The 20,113-nt window shown below is 34.2% G+C and overlaps 1 protein-coding gene across 1 annotated transcript in view; it reads right to left on the bottom strand.

Annotated features, from left to right (window-relative positions):
- Window positions 1-20,113, bottom strand: part of COG3 (component of oligomeric golgi complex 3) — a 63,285-nt gene that overhangs the window by 31,185 nt on the left and 11,987 nt on the right. The window contains exons 3-13 of the mRNA XM_012782725.3: window positions 18,057-18,118; window positions 16,481-16,646; window positions 15,719-15,793; window positions 14,178-14,270; window positions 13,015-13,140; window positions 11,383-11,463; window positions 7,562-7,605; window positions 6,983-7,109; window positions 6,290-6,381; window positions 4,803-4,942; window positions 3,028-3,188 (exon numbers count right to left, since the gene is read on the bottom strand). Coding sequence (XP_012638179.1) covers window positions 3,028-3,188; window positions 4,803-4,942; window positions 6,290-6,381; window positions 6,983-7,109; window positions 7,562-7,605; window positions 11,383-11,463; window positions 13,015-13,140; window positions 14,178-14,270; window positions 15,719-15,793; window positions 16,481-16,646; window positions 18,057-18,118 — 1,167 coding nt within the window. The remainder of the gene's footprint in view (window positions 1-3,027; window positions 3,189-4,802; window positions 4,943-6,289; window positions 6,382-6,982; window positions 7,110-7,561; window positions 7,606-11,382; window positions 11,464-13,014; window positions 13,141-14,177; window positions 14,271-15,718; window positions 15,794-16,480; window positions 16,647-18,056; window positions 18,119-20,113) is intronic.

The following is a 20,113-nucleotide window of genomic DNA, read 5'->3' as shown; positions in this document are numbered from 1 at the left end:
AAAGAGAACATTCTTAAAACAACAGGTAAGGGCATTTAACTAAATAGGCTGGCATATTTTCAGCTTGTTAGCTTTAAAACAAACATACCTATTATTACGTATTTATCAATCTGGGCACCGAAATAAATTAGGCTAAGTCAAAATGCTGGTGAGGACACAGAGCAACAGGAATACGTTAGTATACACACAAGTATTTCTTTGCTCTGACAACTGAGAGGGCTTAGAAGCAACAACCCCAGTAGCATTGAGCACAGCGAGCACCCAGATCTTGTTTTCTAATACAATCCTTCAATAAAAGGAACTAGCACTCCTTGAAGTGCCAGGAAGTAAGGAAGTGCTCAAAATCAAAAACCTATATTGATAAGATACATCAAAAGGACATATGAGTCAACTGAAAGATCTCCCAATAGACAAAGCTGGAACTATTACAGCAGCAAAATAAAGTACCAGTGAACTATAACCCAAAGTATAAAATAAATATCCATGAGTCCATATTGATATTAATAAGTGACTGAATAAATAAACAAATGAGAAAAAAGGGACAAATCTCCCTTGCAAAAAAGTTCTAAATATTTATATTGACACTTTGCCCTCAAGGAGGTAGAGCATAAATCCCCACTCCTGAAATAAGGGTTGAGCATAGGACGTCCATCCAAAGAGTATGGCATGGAAAGGGGAGAAGAAGAACTGTACAGTGGAGGAAACTGACAACACTACCTCAACCAGGTGATCAAGGTCGATATCAACAGCAATAGTTCATCGTGTTGATAGGATGTAATGACAGTGACACTTTACCTTTGTGGTTTTCCTCCCAAAAGCACATAACACCAATCTATTCATAAGGATAACATCTAAATTCCAACAGAGTGACATACCACACAAAACTTAACCAGTTCTCCTCAAAACTGTTAAAGTCATCAAAAACAAGGAACAGTCTGAGAAACTGTCACACGCCAGAGGAATCTAAAGAGGCATAAAAACTAAATGTAATGTGATATTATAAATGGGATCCTGGAACAGAAAAAGACATTAAATAAAAACTAAGGAAATCTCAATAAACTATCGCCTTTAGTAAATACCAATGTATCATTACTGGTTCATTAATCATGGCAAATGTACCAAATTATTCTAATATATAAAATCAATTTTAAGAAATAGAAATAAAGGAAATCAGGAGAAGCACTCTAAAGCAGTCCAGGAGAAGCACTCTAAATAGAAGCAGGATAATATCTGAGCTACATTTGACAACTTAACAACAGAGATTGCCACTGGGTAACAAAAGATACTGCTGATGAGTAAAGGATACACTTTGGGAAAAAATGGTCTTTAATCTATTTTTCATAGACAAACAGATTTAGGTCTATCAGCCTTCCTGATGCAAACTAATTAAGCAAGAATAGTTTATAAACCTGGCAAAAATTAAATTACATCTTAAAAAACATGTTAGAAATGTGATGACTTAGCAAAATTATTTCAGAGGCATTTTTAAATTCAATAGCACCAAAATTTCCTTTGGAACTTTTCAAATAAAATAACCACGGTACTAATAATCTTTACCCTACTGCTTCTAAAAGTGCATTTTATGTTAAATATTTTCCAAACAAACTAGATTATTTGTTTTAATCAGTGAAGAAACAGTCACACTCCTATAGGTAAGGGAATCTGAAAGGACACTATATTAAATTTTAATACAAAAAAGTAGATATCAAAACGCACATATACTAACAGACAAAATGTCTCATTAAAAAAATGATAAGTTGGATATTTCACTCATTACTTCAGGAATGAATTAATTAAAGGCTATTTCTAAAAACACTCAAATGTTATGTTTTTATATATTTCAAGAGTTAAATAATAACAAATGCTGGTGTAGTGATTCACACCTATAACCCCAGCAACTTGGGAGGCTGAGGCGGGAGGACTGCTTGAGGCCAGGAGTTCAAGACCAGCCTGGGCAACATAGAGAGACTTGACCCCTACAAAAAAATTAAAATGAAGATACTAAAGAGACATAAAAACCGAAAGCAGGGCCAGGCGCGGTGGCTCACGCCTGTAATCCTAGCACTCTGGGAGGCCGAGGCGGGTGGATTGCTCGAGGTCAGGAGTTCAAAACCAGCCTGAACAAGAGCGAGACCCCGTCTCTACTATAAATAGAAAGAAAATTAATTGGCCAACTAATACATACAGAAAAAAAAAAAAATTAGCCGGGCATGGTGGCGCATGCCTGTAGTCCCAGCTACTCGGGAGGCTGAGGCAGTAGGATTGCTTGAGCCCAGGAGTCTGAGGTTGCTGTGAGCTAGGCTGCCGCCATGGCACTCACTCTAGCCTGGGCAACAAAGTGAGACTCTGTCTCAAAAAAAAAAAAAAAACCGAAAGCAACACGGTAACTTTGACTGGATCCTACTTTTTTAGTATGTTTTTGGTCCAGTTATAAAAGACACTTGAAGGAACACTGGGGAAATTTGAATATGGACTGTATATAAACAAAATTGTTGAATTAATGTTATTTTGCTTAGATGTAAAAATGATGCTATAATTATGTAGGTAACAATTTTATTCTTAGAAGAGTAAGGACTAAAGTACTTAGGAGTGAAGTATCATGATGCTTACAATTTTTTTCAAATGGTTTGGCAACAAAATATACATATACATGTACATACACATAAAGAGATAAAGCAAACATAGCGAAATATTAACCCCTGCTGAATCTGAAAAAAATTCTAGAGTCAACTAGTTATTTGATAACATTAAGGAATCAATGTTTTTAGATGTGATAATTGCATTATGGTTGTGTTAAGAGCTTCCAGCCAGGCGCAGTGGCTTACACCTGTAATCCCAGCACTTTGGGAGGCCAAGGCAGGAGGATCACTTGAGGCCAGGAGTTCAAGACCAACTTTGGTAACATATAGAGACTGTCTCTACAAAAAAACTTTTAGAAAGAAACAAAAATCCTATTTTAACTAGTAATAAACATCTAAAAGCTGGTGGGGGAAGGGGGTGATAAAATAAGGGGGGTGATGGACCTACCTCCATCATGACTAACTTATCCGGATAGGCCAGATCTCCAGGAGCCGGCTTGTAGCCTGTGATGTCCGTCTGAATGTAGATATGCGTTCGGTAGACCAGTCGCTCTTGTACATCTTCCAACATCTGCTTGACTCCAGCTGCAAATGCCCCCAGTTGTTCAGCTGATAAAAAAAAAAGTACAGTAATCCATTCCTCTAGATTTGGAAAATACTTTTTTTTAAACAAACAAAGAAATTACTAAACTGTTCAGAATCAGTATGAACCACTTTGCTTCAGAGACTATGGTTGCATTCTATTTTACTATGATTCAATGACCTTAGAAAGTTTAATAAATGTCTTTCAATCTCCTCAATTTTAAAACTGAGAAATAAATTTGTCCTTATACCTCCTTCCTGGGACTCCATTAAATTGTTTCTATTATTAATATGAATAAGAAAATCTGAATTTTAGGAGTGTTTTTGCTCTTTATTTCATATAGCTTCAGACCAATCGTAAGAAATAGCTAAGACAGCTTATTAATTGAAGTATTATCATTCCCATTTTACAAATAAGTTGAGTCCCACAGATACTAAATAATTTGTTAACATTTTCACAAAGGAAAAAAGGAAAAAACAAAATAAGATATGAGCTTATATGCTTCTTCATTCAGGGATGCCAGCAATTTAAGACACACTGGTAATTCAGTAACAACTTTACAAGGACTAGGAGACATTACATAATCACATAAAAGATTCACGTTAATTTAAAAATCATCTTAAATTCAGAAGTATTAAAATCTGAGAAAATGTTCATCTTAGAATAAATTAAAGGCAATAGAATAACCTTGGAAGAGTAATAAATCCAGTGCCTCCTAATGAAAGCCAACGTGAGAATAATAAATTCTGCCAGTAAAATAATTACTTCAAGGGCATTTTTTTTAAGAGATATAATCTTGCTGGCATCCAAGCTGTAGTGCAGTGGCACGATCATAACTCACTGCAACCTCAAACTCCTGGAACCTCAAACTCCTGGAACCTCAAACTCCTGCACTCAAGTTATCCTCCTGCTTCAGCCTCCTGAGTAGCTGGGTCTACAAGCACACCACCCTGCTCGGCTAATTTTTTTTTTTTTTTGTAAAGATGGGAGTCTCGCTATGTTCCCCAGGCTGGTCTTGAACTCCTGGCCTAAACTGATCCTCCCACTCTAACCTCCCAAAGTGCTGAGATTACAGGCATGAGCCACTGCACCCATCCATGAAGGGTATTTTTTAAAGGTACCTTTAAGTATCATTACAGAAATCATGTTCTCTACAACAAGTCAAATATTAAAAATTATATAAGATGGATAAAGTAGAGCTATTCCAGAGAACTGCTTTTATTTGTAATTTCAAAAAAGATGAATCATTACTATGCTAAAATAATTCTTGTTTTTTAATCAAAAATATGCGATATAGTCCATTATTTTTTATATTCTGGTCATAGTGTACTAGAAATGCCTAACCCAAAAGCAATGGTCGTTCTCTCTGGATTCCAGATGCCAGGAAGAAAAGTGACTATTAATTACTTTATTACTAATTTTTCCCAGATTTAAAAAATTCTTTCCCTATATTATTTGTACCGTTAGTCACAGAATAAAGTGTATCTTTATTCCAAAATGGGCAAGCATCGATCCAAATTTCAAAAATATTAAATTAATATATTTGGGGGATGGAGGAAGCAGGACTTAATTTTTTCAAATTCATTGAGCCACTGATATAATTAAAAAGACCCTCAAAATTATCATTTCTACTTATTTACCATTGTTCTGTACATGATCTTCAAGCACTTCATTTTTAAGAATCCCACAAAGTTCCGATAAAGTCTCTAAGTGAATAACATGAATGATCAATGGCCTGAAGACATCATACAATGACACACATAGTTTCTCCAAAAGCTCACTAAAATGAAAGAATAAAACATGGCTATTAGTAGTAGTCTTTTCAGAATTTTTTAATAGTTTTAAAAGCCTCATTGATTTTTTTCAGCCAATAAAAATAACAAATATCTACTGGAAAATAGTATCTGGAAACATTATAAAATGAAAAGAGAAAGGCTGAAAGTAACTCTATAAACTGTTCTTGCTTTAAAAGCTTATAATCAATAAGCAATCCACAGCAGTAAATTCAAATTAGGTGTCCTCAACCAAAAGTTGACCTATTATAAATTGTATCTATTTCAGCAATAATTATATATATGCCCTTTCAAAAATAATAAAAAATATTTCAGTAGACTTAATTAACTTTTATATTCTACTTCATTATGAATCAAATGGAATTTTTTCTCCCAGGAAAGACAGATTCAAAATTCTTGAATACTTATAAATTTAGATAAATAGAACTCAAAGTACTTTGGACATACATTAGGTATTTTGAGAAATTGTAAACATTTGAAAAGAAAAGATTAAGATGTCTATATTCTTCATATTGTCATTAGTATTCTTCTATATATAGTAGTTCATCAAAAGTGATCAGCCCTGTGAAACGTTTGGAGGATGGACATGCTTGAAGCTCTTACTCAAGGGAGTAGGAGGGCATGGGCAATATAAGTAACCTTAACACTTGTACCCCCATAATACGCTAAAATAAAATAAAAAATAAATAAAAATAAAAAAAGGATGGAACGCAAAAAAGAAAAAGTGATCACCCCAACCAAAACCATAAAATATATTTTTCTCTTCCCCATTACAAGAGTCATAATCTTAGAATTTTTATGAGTCAAACAGCCAACATGAAAAAAACAAAAGTGACCAACAGTAGATCTGAAAAACACTTTGATAAAAATAAATAAAAAGTTACTAAATAGCATCTGTATTTTTAATTACCTTTTGTTAACCAGAATCACAAATTTCTTAACTAGAAGGAATTATTATACTTACTGGGAATAAAGGGATCTAGATCCCAAGACTTAGTTCCCTGTATAGAATTCTTACTATCATACCATAATGTCCCCATAATTATAGTACAAACATGAAAGCATGTTGGCCTTTAAGCTGTACATTTATTTTAAGAAAATGGCCTCTGTACAACCCAACAATATTGTGTTCATACACACAAAAAAGTTAAAACACTCTGCAGTTAATTATAGAATACTTCTATAAAAAAAGAAAAGAAAGAAAAAAACAAAAACATTAAAAAAAGGAAAAAAAAGAAAAGAAAAAAAAATACTCCTATAATATACTGATCCACACTGTGGTCATTAGCAAATTAAATCTTATCAACAAGAGTTATATTCTATGTACCACCTACTCTAATTTTGATGTCGGTTTTGTGAAAAATTCATTGTAAAGTTGGTGCTCATCCTGGCATACATGGACCATAAAAGCACAGCCACTGCGAACCTGCAGTAAACAAACACATACCACCTACAATTAAAACCATACAACATTTCCAGTGTTGACGAAATAAAACCTACACTTTATTTGCAAAGAAATTATATACCTATATTCGTAAAACAACTTACTGAAGAACAGAAAATAGTTGGTTTTCAATAGATTACTACATAATGGGATGATAGGTGATTTTTATTTTGTTAATGTTTTATTTTCTAAACTTTTGATAATGAATATAAGTTACTTTTCTAGTTCAAAAAGAAATATTTAAAAAAAGAATTCTTACGTATTTTTGATAGTATGGATTAAATTACACTAAACAAAAAGGCACTTCTTAAGCAAAAGCTAAGCTAAAATTAAATTTCAATATAAATCTACAAATTTTGAAACCTATCTGTCAAGGAATAATACATATTTGTGAATATTCATACTTAAAAAAATAAAAATAAGAATATTTTGCAAAGTTGAAATTACCAAAGCAGATTTGCCATAACTAAAAAAATATTATTTTAGTTTGTTGATATGGGAACAAAAACTTGTTATAGCTTCTAAGGTATCAACATAGCTCAGAGGATGGTTTAACATTAAACCAAAACAAGTAGAAACTTACCAAGGCACAATGATCTCTATTATTTTGGCTGGTTAACTCTGTCACAGTACAAGCAATACTAGGCCCCAAAAGGAGCTCCCGCTGATCAAGGTAACACTGGTGGACATCATTTAGCAGTTGTTGGTATCTGATGGCAAGCAAATGAGACCACAGTAAAAACTTTTCATTTCAGATATGTAAACTAAATCTCACCTTAAATCCCAGAGTAGGCTCCCAAACCTCTAAAGCAGGTTTGAGAGTTACCTCTCATTTGCCCACATTAAATATCAGAAATACAGATATAAAACAAAAAGAAATCATGATAAACTATGGTGCCATAGGCTTTTCTTTTAAGAAAGATTTCTCTTTAAAACCTCACAGCTGCCCAAATGAGAAGGAAATCCTGCCCACAGAAAAGCCTGCCACTGTGTGAACTTGCTAAGTCAGGTCTGTGACCTTGCTCCCCCAAAAAAGTTGTGTGTTATAAAAACAAGTTTGGAGGCAACTGTTCAGAGAATATCAGGGAAATAGCCAGATTTGGAAAAATAGCACCATTAAGAAAAAGGTAATTTGGAAATCAAAGAACTTATAGGTACTCACTCAGGCATTTTTTCAGATCGTTGTTCTATTTGTTCAATAAGAGTCTGTAGAATGAAGAAAAATACATTAAAAATCTATCTATTTTAATTATACTATTCATTACTTTCTGATTATAGTAGTATCACATGCTCACTTGGAAAAACTGTAAATATAAAAAAGTGAAAAATTGGCCTGGCGCGGTGGCTCACGCCTGTAATCCTAGCTCTCTGGGAGGCCGAAGCGGGCGGATTGCTCAAGGTCAGGAGTTCAAAACCAGCGTGAGCAAGAGCAAGACCCCATGTCTACTATAAATAGAAAGAAATTAATTGGCCAACTGATGGTGGCACATGCCTGTAGTCCCAGCTACTCGGGAGGCTGAGGCAGTAGGATCACTTGAGCCCAGGAGTTTGAGGTTGCTGTGAGCTAGGCTGACGCCATGGCACTCACTCTAGCCTAGGCAAGAAAGCGAGACTCTGTCTCAAAAAAAAAAAAAAAAAGGAATCCATTTACATACCCATCAGCAGTATTATCTGGTCATTTTATATTAGATACTCTCCTTTCTTATACTGATTTATAAGGACTCATAATATATTAAAAATATTAACCTTCTTAACTTAGCTGTTGCAAACATTCTCTTCAGTTTGTCTTGCTTTTGCTGTGTAAAATTCAGAAAATTTGGCCGGGCGCTGTGGCTCACGCCTGTAATCCTAGTTCTTGGGAGGCCGAGGCGGGCGGATTGCTCAAGGTCAGGAGTTCAAAACCAGCCTGAGCAAGAGCGAGACCCCGTCTCTACTATAAATAGAAAGAAATTAATTGGCCAACTGATATATATATAAAAAAATTAGCCGGGCATGGTGGCGCATGCCTGTAGTCCCAGCTACCCGGGAGGCTGAGGCAGAAGGATCACTTGAGCCCAGGAGTTTGAGGTTGCTGTGAGCTAGGCTGACGCCACGGCACTCACTCTAGCCTGGGCAACAAAGCGAGACTCTGTCTCAAAAAAAAAAAAAAAATTCAGAAAATCTAATTTTTATACCATTAATCTTTTTCTCTGTAATTTTTTTCCAATAATTTTTCTAGTTTTTTATTTGTATTGGTCTTTCCATTTTTGTATTTAAAAACTCTTTAGTTCACTTGGAATGTATTCTTTTGGTAATGTTATAAAGTGAAAAGCTTACTTTTATTTCCCAAATATTTAGCAAATCTTCCCAATACCAGGAAGAAAACTGGAGCTTTCTTTTTGATTCAGGATGTTTCTTTATATACTAAGTTCTAGAACTTTTTGTTCCAATGATCGCCCAGTGAATTCTTGAATCAATGACACTATATTTTTCAAACTTTTCTTGTTTAGTCTTGCCTATTTACCAAATAAAGGTTAGAGTTATACAAAAAGAAATTTCATTGGAATTTTTGCTCAGAGTACATTCTAACCAATACACTACACTGGGAGGAACTAACGTTTTAAAACTTGTCTCCTCTACCCGGAACAAGATAGGCTTACCATGTATTCAACCTTTTATGAGTTGAATGAGTTTCTGTCTGGTTTTGTCATTTTCTTCATCCTTATATTTCTGTTAAGGTTATTGCTAGTTTAAGTACTTTATGCTCTCTGTCACTAATACAAATGGGACTTCCTCATATATACTAATTGGTGGCTAATGGAACAGAGGAAAGCCACTTATAATTACATAATTATTTTATATTCACCAACCATACTGAGCCCTCTTACCTATACCATTTCTTTTCTAATCAGATTTTTATCATTAGTATTTGGCTAATAAGAAAAGCAAACAATCACGTACAATCTAAATTTCATGACATCAATTAACCATTCTTCCCTTGTATCTTCTATAAAGAAAAATAAGTGTCTCCCATTTCAAAAAAAAAACCTCATTTCAACTGGCTGACTTTCAAAAGGAAAACAAGGAAGGGAGTGAAGTCAGAGTCGGCAGCTCCAATTAATACATTAACTGCCATGTGAATTGTATTTAACTCAAGCTAGTTTTGAGCCTGTGGCCTCGTGAAGTATATGTAACTCACACATCTCTTCACCTTGAGAGCCATGTGAAATATTTTTCAAGTCTGCATATAACTCACACACAGAAAACAAAAAAAAATGACAAATTTCTCATTAAATTAGAAAGCATTGTTTTGTTTTCGAAGTTTTTATTCTATTTTCATAATAAAACATCATGGCCCCAAAGAAAAAGTTTTTTTCTAGTGTAGCAATGTGTTAAATGTATCTCAGATATATTATTAAACTATATATATATATCTCTCTCTTAAAAAAACACATATATTGATCTTTGCCCCCTCCATTCTAATCACTTAATCAAGATGAATACAGTTGCATTCCTTTATACACCAGACACTGCTAAGAAGGATAAATAAGGCACACACCTAATCTCATGGAATATATTATTGATGTATTAATTCAACCCTTTTTCTCACCTAGATTACTACAAAATCTTCCTTGTTAATTATGCCTCCCTGTCTCAAATCTTTCTTCACCATAATCCATTCTTTATATTGCATCTTTAATCTCTTTTAATTGATAATAATTATATATATTTCTGGGGTACATGTGGATAATATAATATCTCATTGTTTTTGATTTACATTTCTCTGATGATTAGTGATGTTAAGCATTTTTTCATGTACCTGTGGGCCATTTGTATGTCTTCTTTTAAGAAATGTCTATTCATGTCCTCTGCCCACTTTTTAATAGGATTATTTGATTTTTCACTGTTGTGTTGAGTTCCTTGTATATTCTGGATATTAGTCCCTTGTCAGATGAACAATTTGAAAATATTTTCTCCCATTCTACAAGTTGTCTCCACTCTGGTGATTGTTTCCTTTGCTCTGCAGAAGCCTTTTAGTTTAATATAAACTCACTTGTCTGTTTTGGTTTTTGTTGCCTGTGCCATAAAATCTTTGCCTAGACCAAAGTCCTAAAGCATTTCTCCTGTGCTTTTGTATAGTAGTTTTATAACTGCAGGTCTTACATTTGAGTCTTTAATCCATTTTGATTTGATTTTTGTATATGGTGAGATACAGAGGTTTAGTTTCATTTTTCTGCATACAGATATTTAGGAGTTTTGTCTGTGTTTTTCTTTTTTCTTTTTTATTCTTTATTTTTTAAATTTTTTTTCAAGAACTGTCAGATAAAAATGGGTATCGAGTTTTTCCAGCACCATTTATTAAAAAGACTATCCTTTCCCCACTGAATGTTCTTGGCAAAAATCAGTTGGCTATAAGTACATGGATTTATTTCTGGGTTGTCTATTCTGTTCCATTGGTCTATGTGTCTGTTTGGCAAATCTGACCAAATCAATCCTCTGTTTAAGATACTACTTTATTGGCTCTCTACTTTTCCTGAATTAACATGACATGTAACATCCCCTGTGAGACGGTCTTTCTCATCTTTCCTAACATACCCCACGAACGCCCCATGTTCCCATCATAACAAATTACCTGGAACTCTCCCAAAATGCATGTCTTCTATATCTCTACAACCTTCCCTATACATGCTATTCTCTCTATATAAAATACTCTTATCAACCTCTACATGTCCACTATTTGAACTTTTTAAGCTCAACTATCACCACCTTCATCTAGAAACCTACCCTAAACATCATAGGAAGAGCTAGCTGTTTCCTGCTCTGTGGACTTCAAGCACCTAGGATACACCTCTAAGATCTACTGCTGTAATGTAGAAAGACAATGTCTACTTTCAGTCATGCTTATTTCCCTGGTAGAAGCAAAGGGCCTAACATACAACAGTATTTCAAAGGGCTGGTTGAATAAATTTCATAACAATATCCAATGTATGACAATAAACTTACTCTGACTTTGGGGGCAGCAGCTCGAAATTTCACATAAAATAGTGTAAAGGCGTTATCTGCATTAGGTACAGATGAAGGATCCTAAGGAAACACAGAAGAGGATAGGGAAGGAAAAATTAGCAAACAAATAATTATTCAAAAAACCTGACACTAACCATTTCATATGGCTAATGTTTGGCCTCCATATCAATCAAAAGCTCATAGAGAAAAATCTCAAAGAGAGATTAAATATTATTATTGCTATAAATGAGTAATAATTAATTGGAACTGTTGTCTCTCTCTCCTTTATATTCAAAATTTACCCTGTGTTTTTTGAATTTCAGGTAAACAGACCTGAATTCAGATTTATACTCTGTCATTTACTGAGCGTAGGACATTGGCCAAATTATTTATCCTCTTTGAGATTCAGTGCATCCATTATATTACCATACATATACACTCACAGAAGTTTTGTGCAGCTAGTCCTATTAGTTTCCTAAACTTACTGGAAATTTTGCAAAATAGAAAAATAAATAGTTCAACTGTTATGTCAGCTAAGAACAATGTAAACAGTAAAAGGCAATCCCAAAATCACTGGCTTTGAACTGAAAGTTCGAGAAGATACTCCATGTTGTTTAGAAAGTAAGCTTAAAAAATAAAATATAAACTTTTAAGATTTTATTTTCTTAGGAAAGAAATATGCTCCACAACCATTCTAGCTAGCTCTACTCATATTTTCTAACCCAATGTCCTATTAATTTTCCACCTAGAATCTACTGCAAACTGTAATTAATTAATCTGCTTCCTTCTTTACTGATTATTTATCCTGAATATAATAAGCTCCATGATAGTAGGGACCCTGCTGGCTCCTCTTTGCTGTTGTACAGCTCCTAATACAATACCAAGCATTAGGAGGTACTCAACAAAAATGTGCACTATATATAGAACATAGAAAAATACAGAAAAGTGCTGTAATCCTAGCATTCTGAGAGGCTAAGACAGGAAGATCGCTTGAGGTGAGGACCAGCCTGAGCAAGAGCAAGAACCTGTCTCTACTAAAAAAAAAAAAAAAAAAAAAAAAAGGAAAGTTTTTAGCTGGGTGTCATGGTACACGCCTGTAATCCCAGCTACTCAGGAGACTGAGGCAGGAGGATCACTTTAGCCCAGGAGTTTGAGGCTGTAAGTGAGCTAACATGATGCCAGTGCACTCTACCTGGGGTGATGGAGCAAGACTCTGTCTCAAAAACACAAAAACAAACAAAAAAAAAAGTAAAGAAGAAAATTTAAATTATCTATCACAACCTAGCACTCAAAACCACTTTTATTATTTTGCTATATTTCCTTCTAATAGTATCATGAAAAAGCTAGAAAGAAAATGTTTTAAGTAATAAATACTTGTATCTTATTATACTATTCATCATATAGTACTGGATACTTCTCACACTGTTAAACATTATTTGAAAATAAGACTGCAATGGATATTTCTAATATAGCCATTTTTCCCTATTATAAATAAAACTGCAGTACATATTCTCACTTAACAAAAGGTATAATTTTCTTAGAACTACATAGTATTAATCTCAGACAAAGATTATGGAAAATAAATGAATCAATAAAGAAAAACAACCTGTTAATTGAGACCAGTTAACTCACCCTTTTTAGTAACTGATTTGTAAGCGTTTGTAGTGTATTCACAATATATATCTTCATGAGGTGCAAAGCTTTAGAAAGACATTGTTTAAACTTCAGCAAATATACAGGATAATCTTTAAAATTAGGCTGTAAGGAAAAGAGAAAGAATTACAAAAGGAAAACAAAAGTGACAAAAAGCAAGCAATCAATGAAAACCAATGAGTCCTTTATGTAAAGCAATAGATAAAGCTCAAATAAAAGTTGTATGTAAGCCGGGCGTGGTGGCTCACGCCTCACGCCTATAATCCTAGCACTCTGGGAGGCCAAGGCAGATGGATCATTTGAGCTCAGGAGTTCAAGACCAGCCTGAGCAAGAGCGAGATCCCATCTCTACTAAAAACAGAAATAAATTAATTAGACAACTAAAAAATATATAGAAAAAATTAGCCGGGCATGGTAGCACATGCTTATAGTCCCAGCTACTCGGGAGCCTGAGGCAGAAGGATTGCATAAACCCAGGAGTTTGAGGTTGCTGTGAGCTAGGCTGATGCCATGGCACTCTAGCCCGGGCAAGAAAGTGAGACTCTGTCTCAAAAAAAAAAAAAAAAAAAAATGTTGTATGTAGACCGTAAAATCCATGAAGATGAGTCAGTAACTGTCTTAGTCACAGCCAAGTCCCCTGTGACTGGCACAAAGTAGGGGCTCAATAAATATTTGCAGTTGTTAGCAAAATATATTTTCAGCACCCCACAGACTTCAAAGATAACATGTAAGGCCCAACTAGGAAAAGAGTAAGATTTAGGGGATATATATACAGCAATAAAGCTTTGGGAAATAGAAATAGGAGGTGATTAAATCAAAGGGCCTTTACTTCCCTCCAGTAACACTTTATTTCCAAAGAAATATATAGCACATCAGGGTTTCAACAAATTAAAAACGGCTCACCCTTTTAGGTGGGATAAGTCTGAGTCAGCCAGGACCCTTTCCACTGCAGGGGTCACCTCAGGACCTAAAATTACTTTTTAGTCCACTACTGATAACAACTAAGAATTCACTACAGCTCTTCTTCAATACATATTTATCTATATATTTTTTCCTCTTCAGAAAAAATAATTATAGCACAAGAAGTGATATAACAAGAATGTTAAGATTTCTTAAAAATATACAAAAATACTATGACTTACATGAGATGAGATATATGTTATGCAATCATCTAACTTGGCCAGCATAGGTATAAATCCTTCACTATTCACGGACAATGTAGGGGAATTCAATTTCTTTAAGAAAAAAAAAAATCAATCTTAATTCACAAAAAAACAATACAGGTAAAAGTTGAAAACTATGGATTAGAATTAGTATATTTCTCTTTAAGATATAATACATTTGTACTAATGGCTTTATAAAACATTTTAAAGGTCACTGAAATATCCTAAATATAACCCACATATAATAAAGCACAAATATAAAAGAATATTGATTAAATTCAGTTTACTTCTAAAAATCTTTAATGAGGCTCTTCATGAATAAGGAAATATTTTATATTACTCTACTATACAATGTTATATTGAAATAATATATCAAGTATTCAGATTTCCCATTTTTTAGTACTTTACAATATACATAATTTTTGTACTTTGGGCCAGATGCAGTAGTAGCTCACACCTGCAATCCTAGCATTCTGGGAGGCCAAAGAGGGTGGACTGCTTGAGCTTAGGAGTTCAAGACCAGCCTGAGCAAAAACGAGCCCCGTCTCTACTAAAAATAGAAAAAAATTAGCCAGACAACTAAAAATAGAAACAAAAACTTAGCCAGGTATGGTGGCTCAAGCCTGTAGTCTCAGCTACTTGGGAGGCTGAGGCAGGAGGATCGCTTGAGCCCAGCGGTTTGAGGTTGCTGTGAGCTAGGCTGATGCCAAGGCACTCTAGCCTAGGTGACAGAGACTCCGTCTCAAAAAAATAAAAAATAATAAATAAATCAAGAAAATAAAAATAAATAAATTTTTCTACTTTGAAACAGTGGTGATTTTCTCAAGGTTAAAGGATTAACTAACAGTTACACTATGTTTAGCAGTCATATTATGAAAGTAAAATATTATCAACCAATTACTTCTTAATATACAAATGGCTTGGCAATAAACTACTTCCCATTGCATTTCATTGTTAACTGGCTACTAGCTTTACTTCTATGTCTTTAGTAAACTATAATAATAATGATTAATCTAAAAATTTTAATAACATGATTTATATATATTATGATTAACTTATGAGTCAGAAACATAGAAATATAATTTACACAGTAGTCTTTATTGGGACTATTACTTGGGATACAAGTATACATTATAAGGACTATTCTTCAAATTAAATATGAGAATTAGCTTAAAAAATGTTTTAACTATTACTATTGTTGCACAACCACAGCAAGATTTCAAATTGAATATTTCTTATCTTCTTCACATGTTATGAATGAGATACTATAAGAGGTAACCAACAAAAAGTTTTTAATAACAATAATACTATTTAAGATATGATACTACTTAAAGCACATTTGAAAAATCTGAACTGGTAATGGTATCTCCATTGGCTACCAATAGGAATATATATCATCAAGCAAACTATTAAGTTAAAATGTCACTCAAGCCAATTTTTAAGTTTAGAGATTATACTACAAAAGAGAAATATAAAGTAAAAATTACTAACTTTACAAAAAGTAAAAAATGCTTACTTACTGTGTTAATAGTTTCCAATTCATTAAAATACGAAAGCTTTTGTTGAATGTTTTCAGCCAGATCGACAAGTTCCGACTTGCATTTTTTAAAAGAGAAAAACCAATTATAAGAATAAGAAAATCAACACTCTAGTCTCAAAATTACACTGAATAGATTTATACTAGACATGTTTATATCAGACATCAGATTTCAGAATAAAGCTCAAACATTTCTATAATCTTACACTAAAATAGGCAAGAATTATTACAGTAAATTTTGTATGATCTTTTCATAAAATAACAAATGGTCACATTTCATAAAACAACAATGGTATATATACATAGAAGTATATATATAGAAAATGTGGAGATAAATATAGTAACCTAAATGTTCTAGTTCTAAGCCATAAAATGAAGCGTAACCTCACTGAGTTGATCTTTCCATAAACCCCACTATTAGTACGATCACTATGCTTGTTTGAAAAGCGTCAATAATAAAGAGTAGACACAGCAAACTTATATACCCACTACACTCTGAAACTGTGCTGAGACCTAACCGATCAAAATATAGGAAAGCTTGCCTTTGTCCTTGTTTACATGAGCATATTTAGAATAAAAGTAGGCTGTCAATTTAACAATCTGCATACTTAGCACAGGGCCTCATAAAGAGCAGTGTTCAACATCTACTTCGAGAAATTAAGAAAATTAAAATTAAATTATATTTATCCGTTTGAAAACAAAATATTAAATGTAACTACTGACCCTCTCTCCTACTCCAAATTACCTGTTCTTTTAGGAGCTGTTCACAGGCTTCATGTAGGGTTCCTGTCTTATTGGACACAAAAAGATACTGTTTCTGCAATGACTCCAGATGCTGAAGAGCATTGTTTACATCATTCAATATAGCATCACACTGCTCCTGAAACCCAGACAAGTAATCCCTCATCTGTCTAGAAAACAGAACCAAAAGGGGATTGGCAATAATATTTTCCCCTAATAAGCACAGTCAATAAACAGTGTCATTTTTCCCAAAATGCTTGAATTTCAGGAGGAAACTCTGACCTACTCACAAAAGTTGATTATATTCAGAAATGTACCAAAGCTGTCATAAACTGTTTCAATACTTAAGAAGGCAGGCCAGGCGTGGTGGCTCACGCCTGTAATCCCAGCTCTCTAAGAGGCCGAGGCAGGTGGATCCTTTGAGCTCAGGAGTTCGAAACCAGCCTGAGCAAGAGCGAGACCCTGTCTCTACTATAAATAGAAATAAATTAATTGGCCAACTAATATATATAGAAAAAATTAGCTGGGCACGGTGGTGCATGCCTGTAGTCCCAGCTACTTGGGAGGCTGAGGCAGGAGGATTGCTTGAGCCCAGGAGTTTGAGGTTGCTGTGAGCCAGGTGACTGCACTGCACTCACTCTAGCCTGGGCAACAAAGTGAGACTCCATCTCAAAAAAAAAGAACAAAGAAAAAATACTTAAGAAGGCAAATTACTGACACTATAAATAACAAAAGGAACTGAATTAGCCTTGAGGCCATAACTTGGCTTTTCACATATAAGGCAATGAGTCACTGGCTCAAGTTCCAAAGACTGGGACACCAAAGTCATCCCAAGGCATCAAGTAAGGTCAATCCTTCAGATCAGTTGCACCTTTGAAAGATGGTATGATGTCATGGAAAGAATTCTGGGTTTGGAATTAGAGGACCTGCGTCCAAGTCCCAGCCCTGCCCCAGTCTGCATGACATTGAACAAGTTACTCAATATTTCCAGGCCTCAGTTTGCTCATTTGTAAAATGGGAATAGTAACATCTTTCCTCACAAGGCTGCATAGGATCATACGTCAAAAAATCTATTACTGCCTAGCAATAACAGCCATCAATAAATCAATACATGTAATGTAAACATTCAACCCACAGCCCCCAAATCAGCTAGAAAGAGTACACTGTTATTTCCCCCATGCTATTAAATACACAACAGAACTACAAAGTTACACCCAATCTAGGTAGCCATCCTTAAAAACTCAAGGATGTTTCTCCTTCTAAAGAAAGGCAACAAACACCTCTTAGACTTCCTATAAAACTCCTGTTTGAACCTAATCCTTTCTGAAGTTATCTAAAAACCAATGTCAGTCCCTCCTAACCTATTAATTATAATGTATTTCTCCTTTTGTTTTTAATCATACAACTTCTAATAATAGTTTTAATTACCCAAATCTTCTCTCTGGATGTTCTGAAAGAATATGTGGCTGGTGGAGTTTTCTTTGTACCTTAATTTTATTTAAAGGCACAGATTATGAAATGCTTCTGATAACTGTGATCTAAAAATTAGGATATCCAATAAATGCAAGAGCCACACATACCTATATTTAGTTCCTTCATCCTGATCCATCTGAGTTTGCAGCTTTGAAAACCATAAGAAAAACTGGAAAGATAAAGAGTATTACATTGTCAACAAAACTAAATAGACAAAATGAAAATGGCTACATGACAAACAGCAAGTCAAAAGGGTAAACACTATCTAATTCTTAATGTTTAGGGCTCAGACATTAATAATTAGTTTTAAGCCACAAGAAGATAATTTAATTCATCCACAATATCTATATGCTAGGGAAAAAAAAGGATATTAAAAATACTGGCCATTTTCAAAGTCAAGTAAAAAAGAGTATTAAAGATACAATGTGTAAAAAATACTTCTTCCTAAGAGGCTAATGCCTATTTGTTAGCTTGCAAAATTTGAGTAGGTAAAACGGGCTCTGTGTAAATATCAATATTAATGTTATCTCCTGTGAGAATACAAACTCAAAAATAATATTACATAGTTTAAGAACATGGACATTGGCATCAGCTAAATCTGGCTTTGAATTCCGGCCCTACCACCAATGTCATGGAAAAATATCTATTATTAAAAAGAAATAGGGGCCGGGCGCGGTGGCTAACGCCTGTAATCCTAGCACTCTGGGAGGCAAAGGCGGGCAGATTGCTCGAGGTCAGGAGTTCGAAACCAGCCTGAGCAAGAGCGAGACCCCGTATCTACTACAAATAGAAAGAAATTAATTTGGCCAACTAATATACATATATATATAAAATTAGCCGGGCATGGTGGCGCATGCCTGTAGTACCAGCTACTCCGGAGGCTGAGGCAGAAGGATTACTTGAGCCCAGTAGTTTGAGGTTGCTGTGAGCTAGGCTGACGCCATGGCACTCACTATAGCCTGGGCAACAAGCAAGACTCTGTCTCAAAAAAAAAAAAAAAGAAAGAAATAGGGTGTTTGAACTTAAATGAGCATGAAAGAACTTTTTAGGGTGACATAAATATTTTATATCTTGACCGTAGTGGGAGTTATACAAGTACATACACTTGTCAAAACTCAGCAAGCTAACACTTAAAATGAGTGTCATTTTATTGTACAGTAAATGTATACAAATTGTATGTATTGTATGTAAATTATAACACGATACGTTAGTTTTTTTTAATTTTAAAGAGAGATATTCAGGTGCAAATTTAATCTAGAAGGCTTTTTTTTCCCCAAACAGTCTAAACAAGTTCACAGACATGGTGCAAGATTACCTTCTACAATTCTCAAGTGAGATTCAATGTCCAGGCTACGCAGGTGTGCCATGTACCTTGGCTACCATTCACTGAGCATGTATTGTGTGCTTGCCAGGCACTGTATTTACATGCATTATTTTAATACTCACAAAAATTCTATGAGATAGGTATGTAATTGTCCTTGTTTTACAGATTAGGAAACTAAAGATCTAAGAAGGTAGTATTGCCTAAGCTCACAAAGATGGTAAGGGATGGAGTTGAATTTCAGATGCAGGTCAGCCTAACTCAGGAGCTGGAGCTCTTAATGGTTTTGTAGCACTCCCTCTCTAGACTTACTATATTCACAATTCACTACATTTGCTTTGTATTTTACTTGGTAAATGCCTCAGCTTTGACTCTTAACAAGACAAAAAAGAGGAGACAAGGGAAGTGGCAGAAGAAACTGTTATACGTTTAGTTTTGTAATTTGAAATAAGCAAAAACCAAGAGAAAATTACACATTAAATTACTGAAAAATAACTATAAAGGTTCATCTACAGAGAATATTTACTTTTTTAAAAAAGGGATTACCTAGCAACAAACGAGGAGAGTACTAGGGGGATAGCTTAACACAGACATACATTACAGGAAGTCAAAAATGCGTAAAATATTAAAACCTTAATAATATAATAATCTATCAACATCCAAACTTGGAAAATCATATTTTACCTATATTGCAAATATAATTAAGAAATAGATTCAATGAAAACACTTAATAGCCACAACTAACACAAAATTAAGAATGTTCTAGAAAGACTTGATGTTAACTATATGTCAAATCTTTAGAACTTTTAATTAGAACCATTTTTATTAGCCTTGTTTTGAGAC

The sequence above is a fragment of the Microcebus murinus genome, chromosome 13 (genome assembly GCF_040939455.1).
Source record: "Microcebus murinus isolate Inina chromosome 13, M.murinus_Inina_mat1.0, whole genome shotgun sequence".
Classification (NCBI taxonomy): Eukaryota; Metazoa; Chordata; class Mammalia; order Primates; family Cheirogaleidae; genus Microcebus; species Microcebus murinus.
The sequence above is the reverse complement of the archived record's forward strand: the minus strand, read 5'-3'. Positions and strand labels throughout refer to the sequence as shown.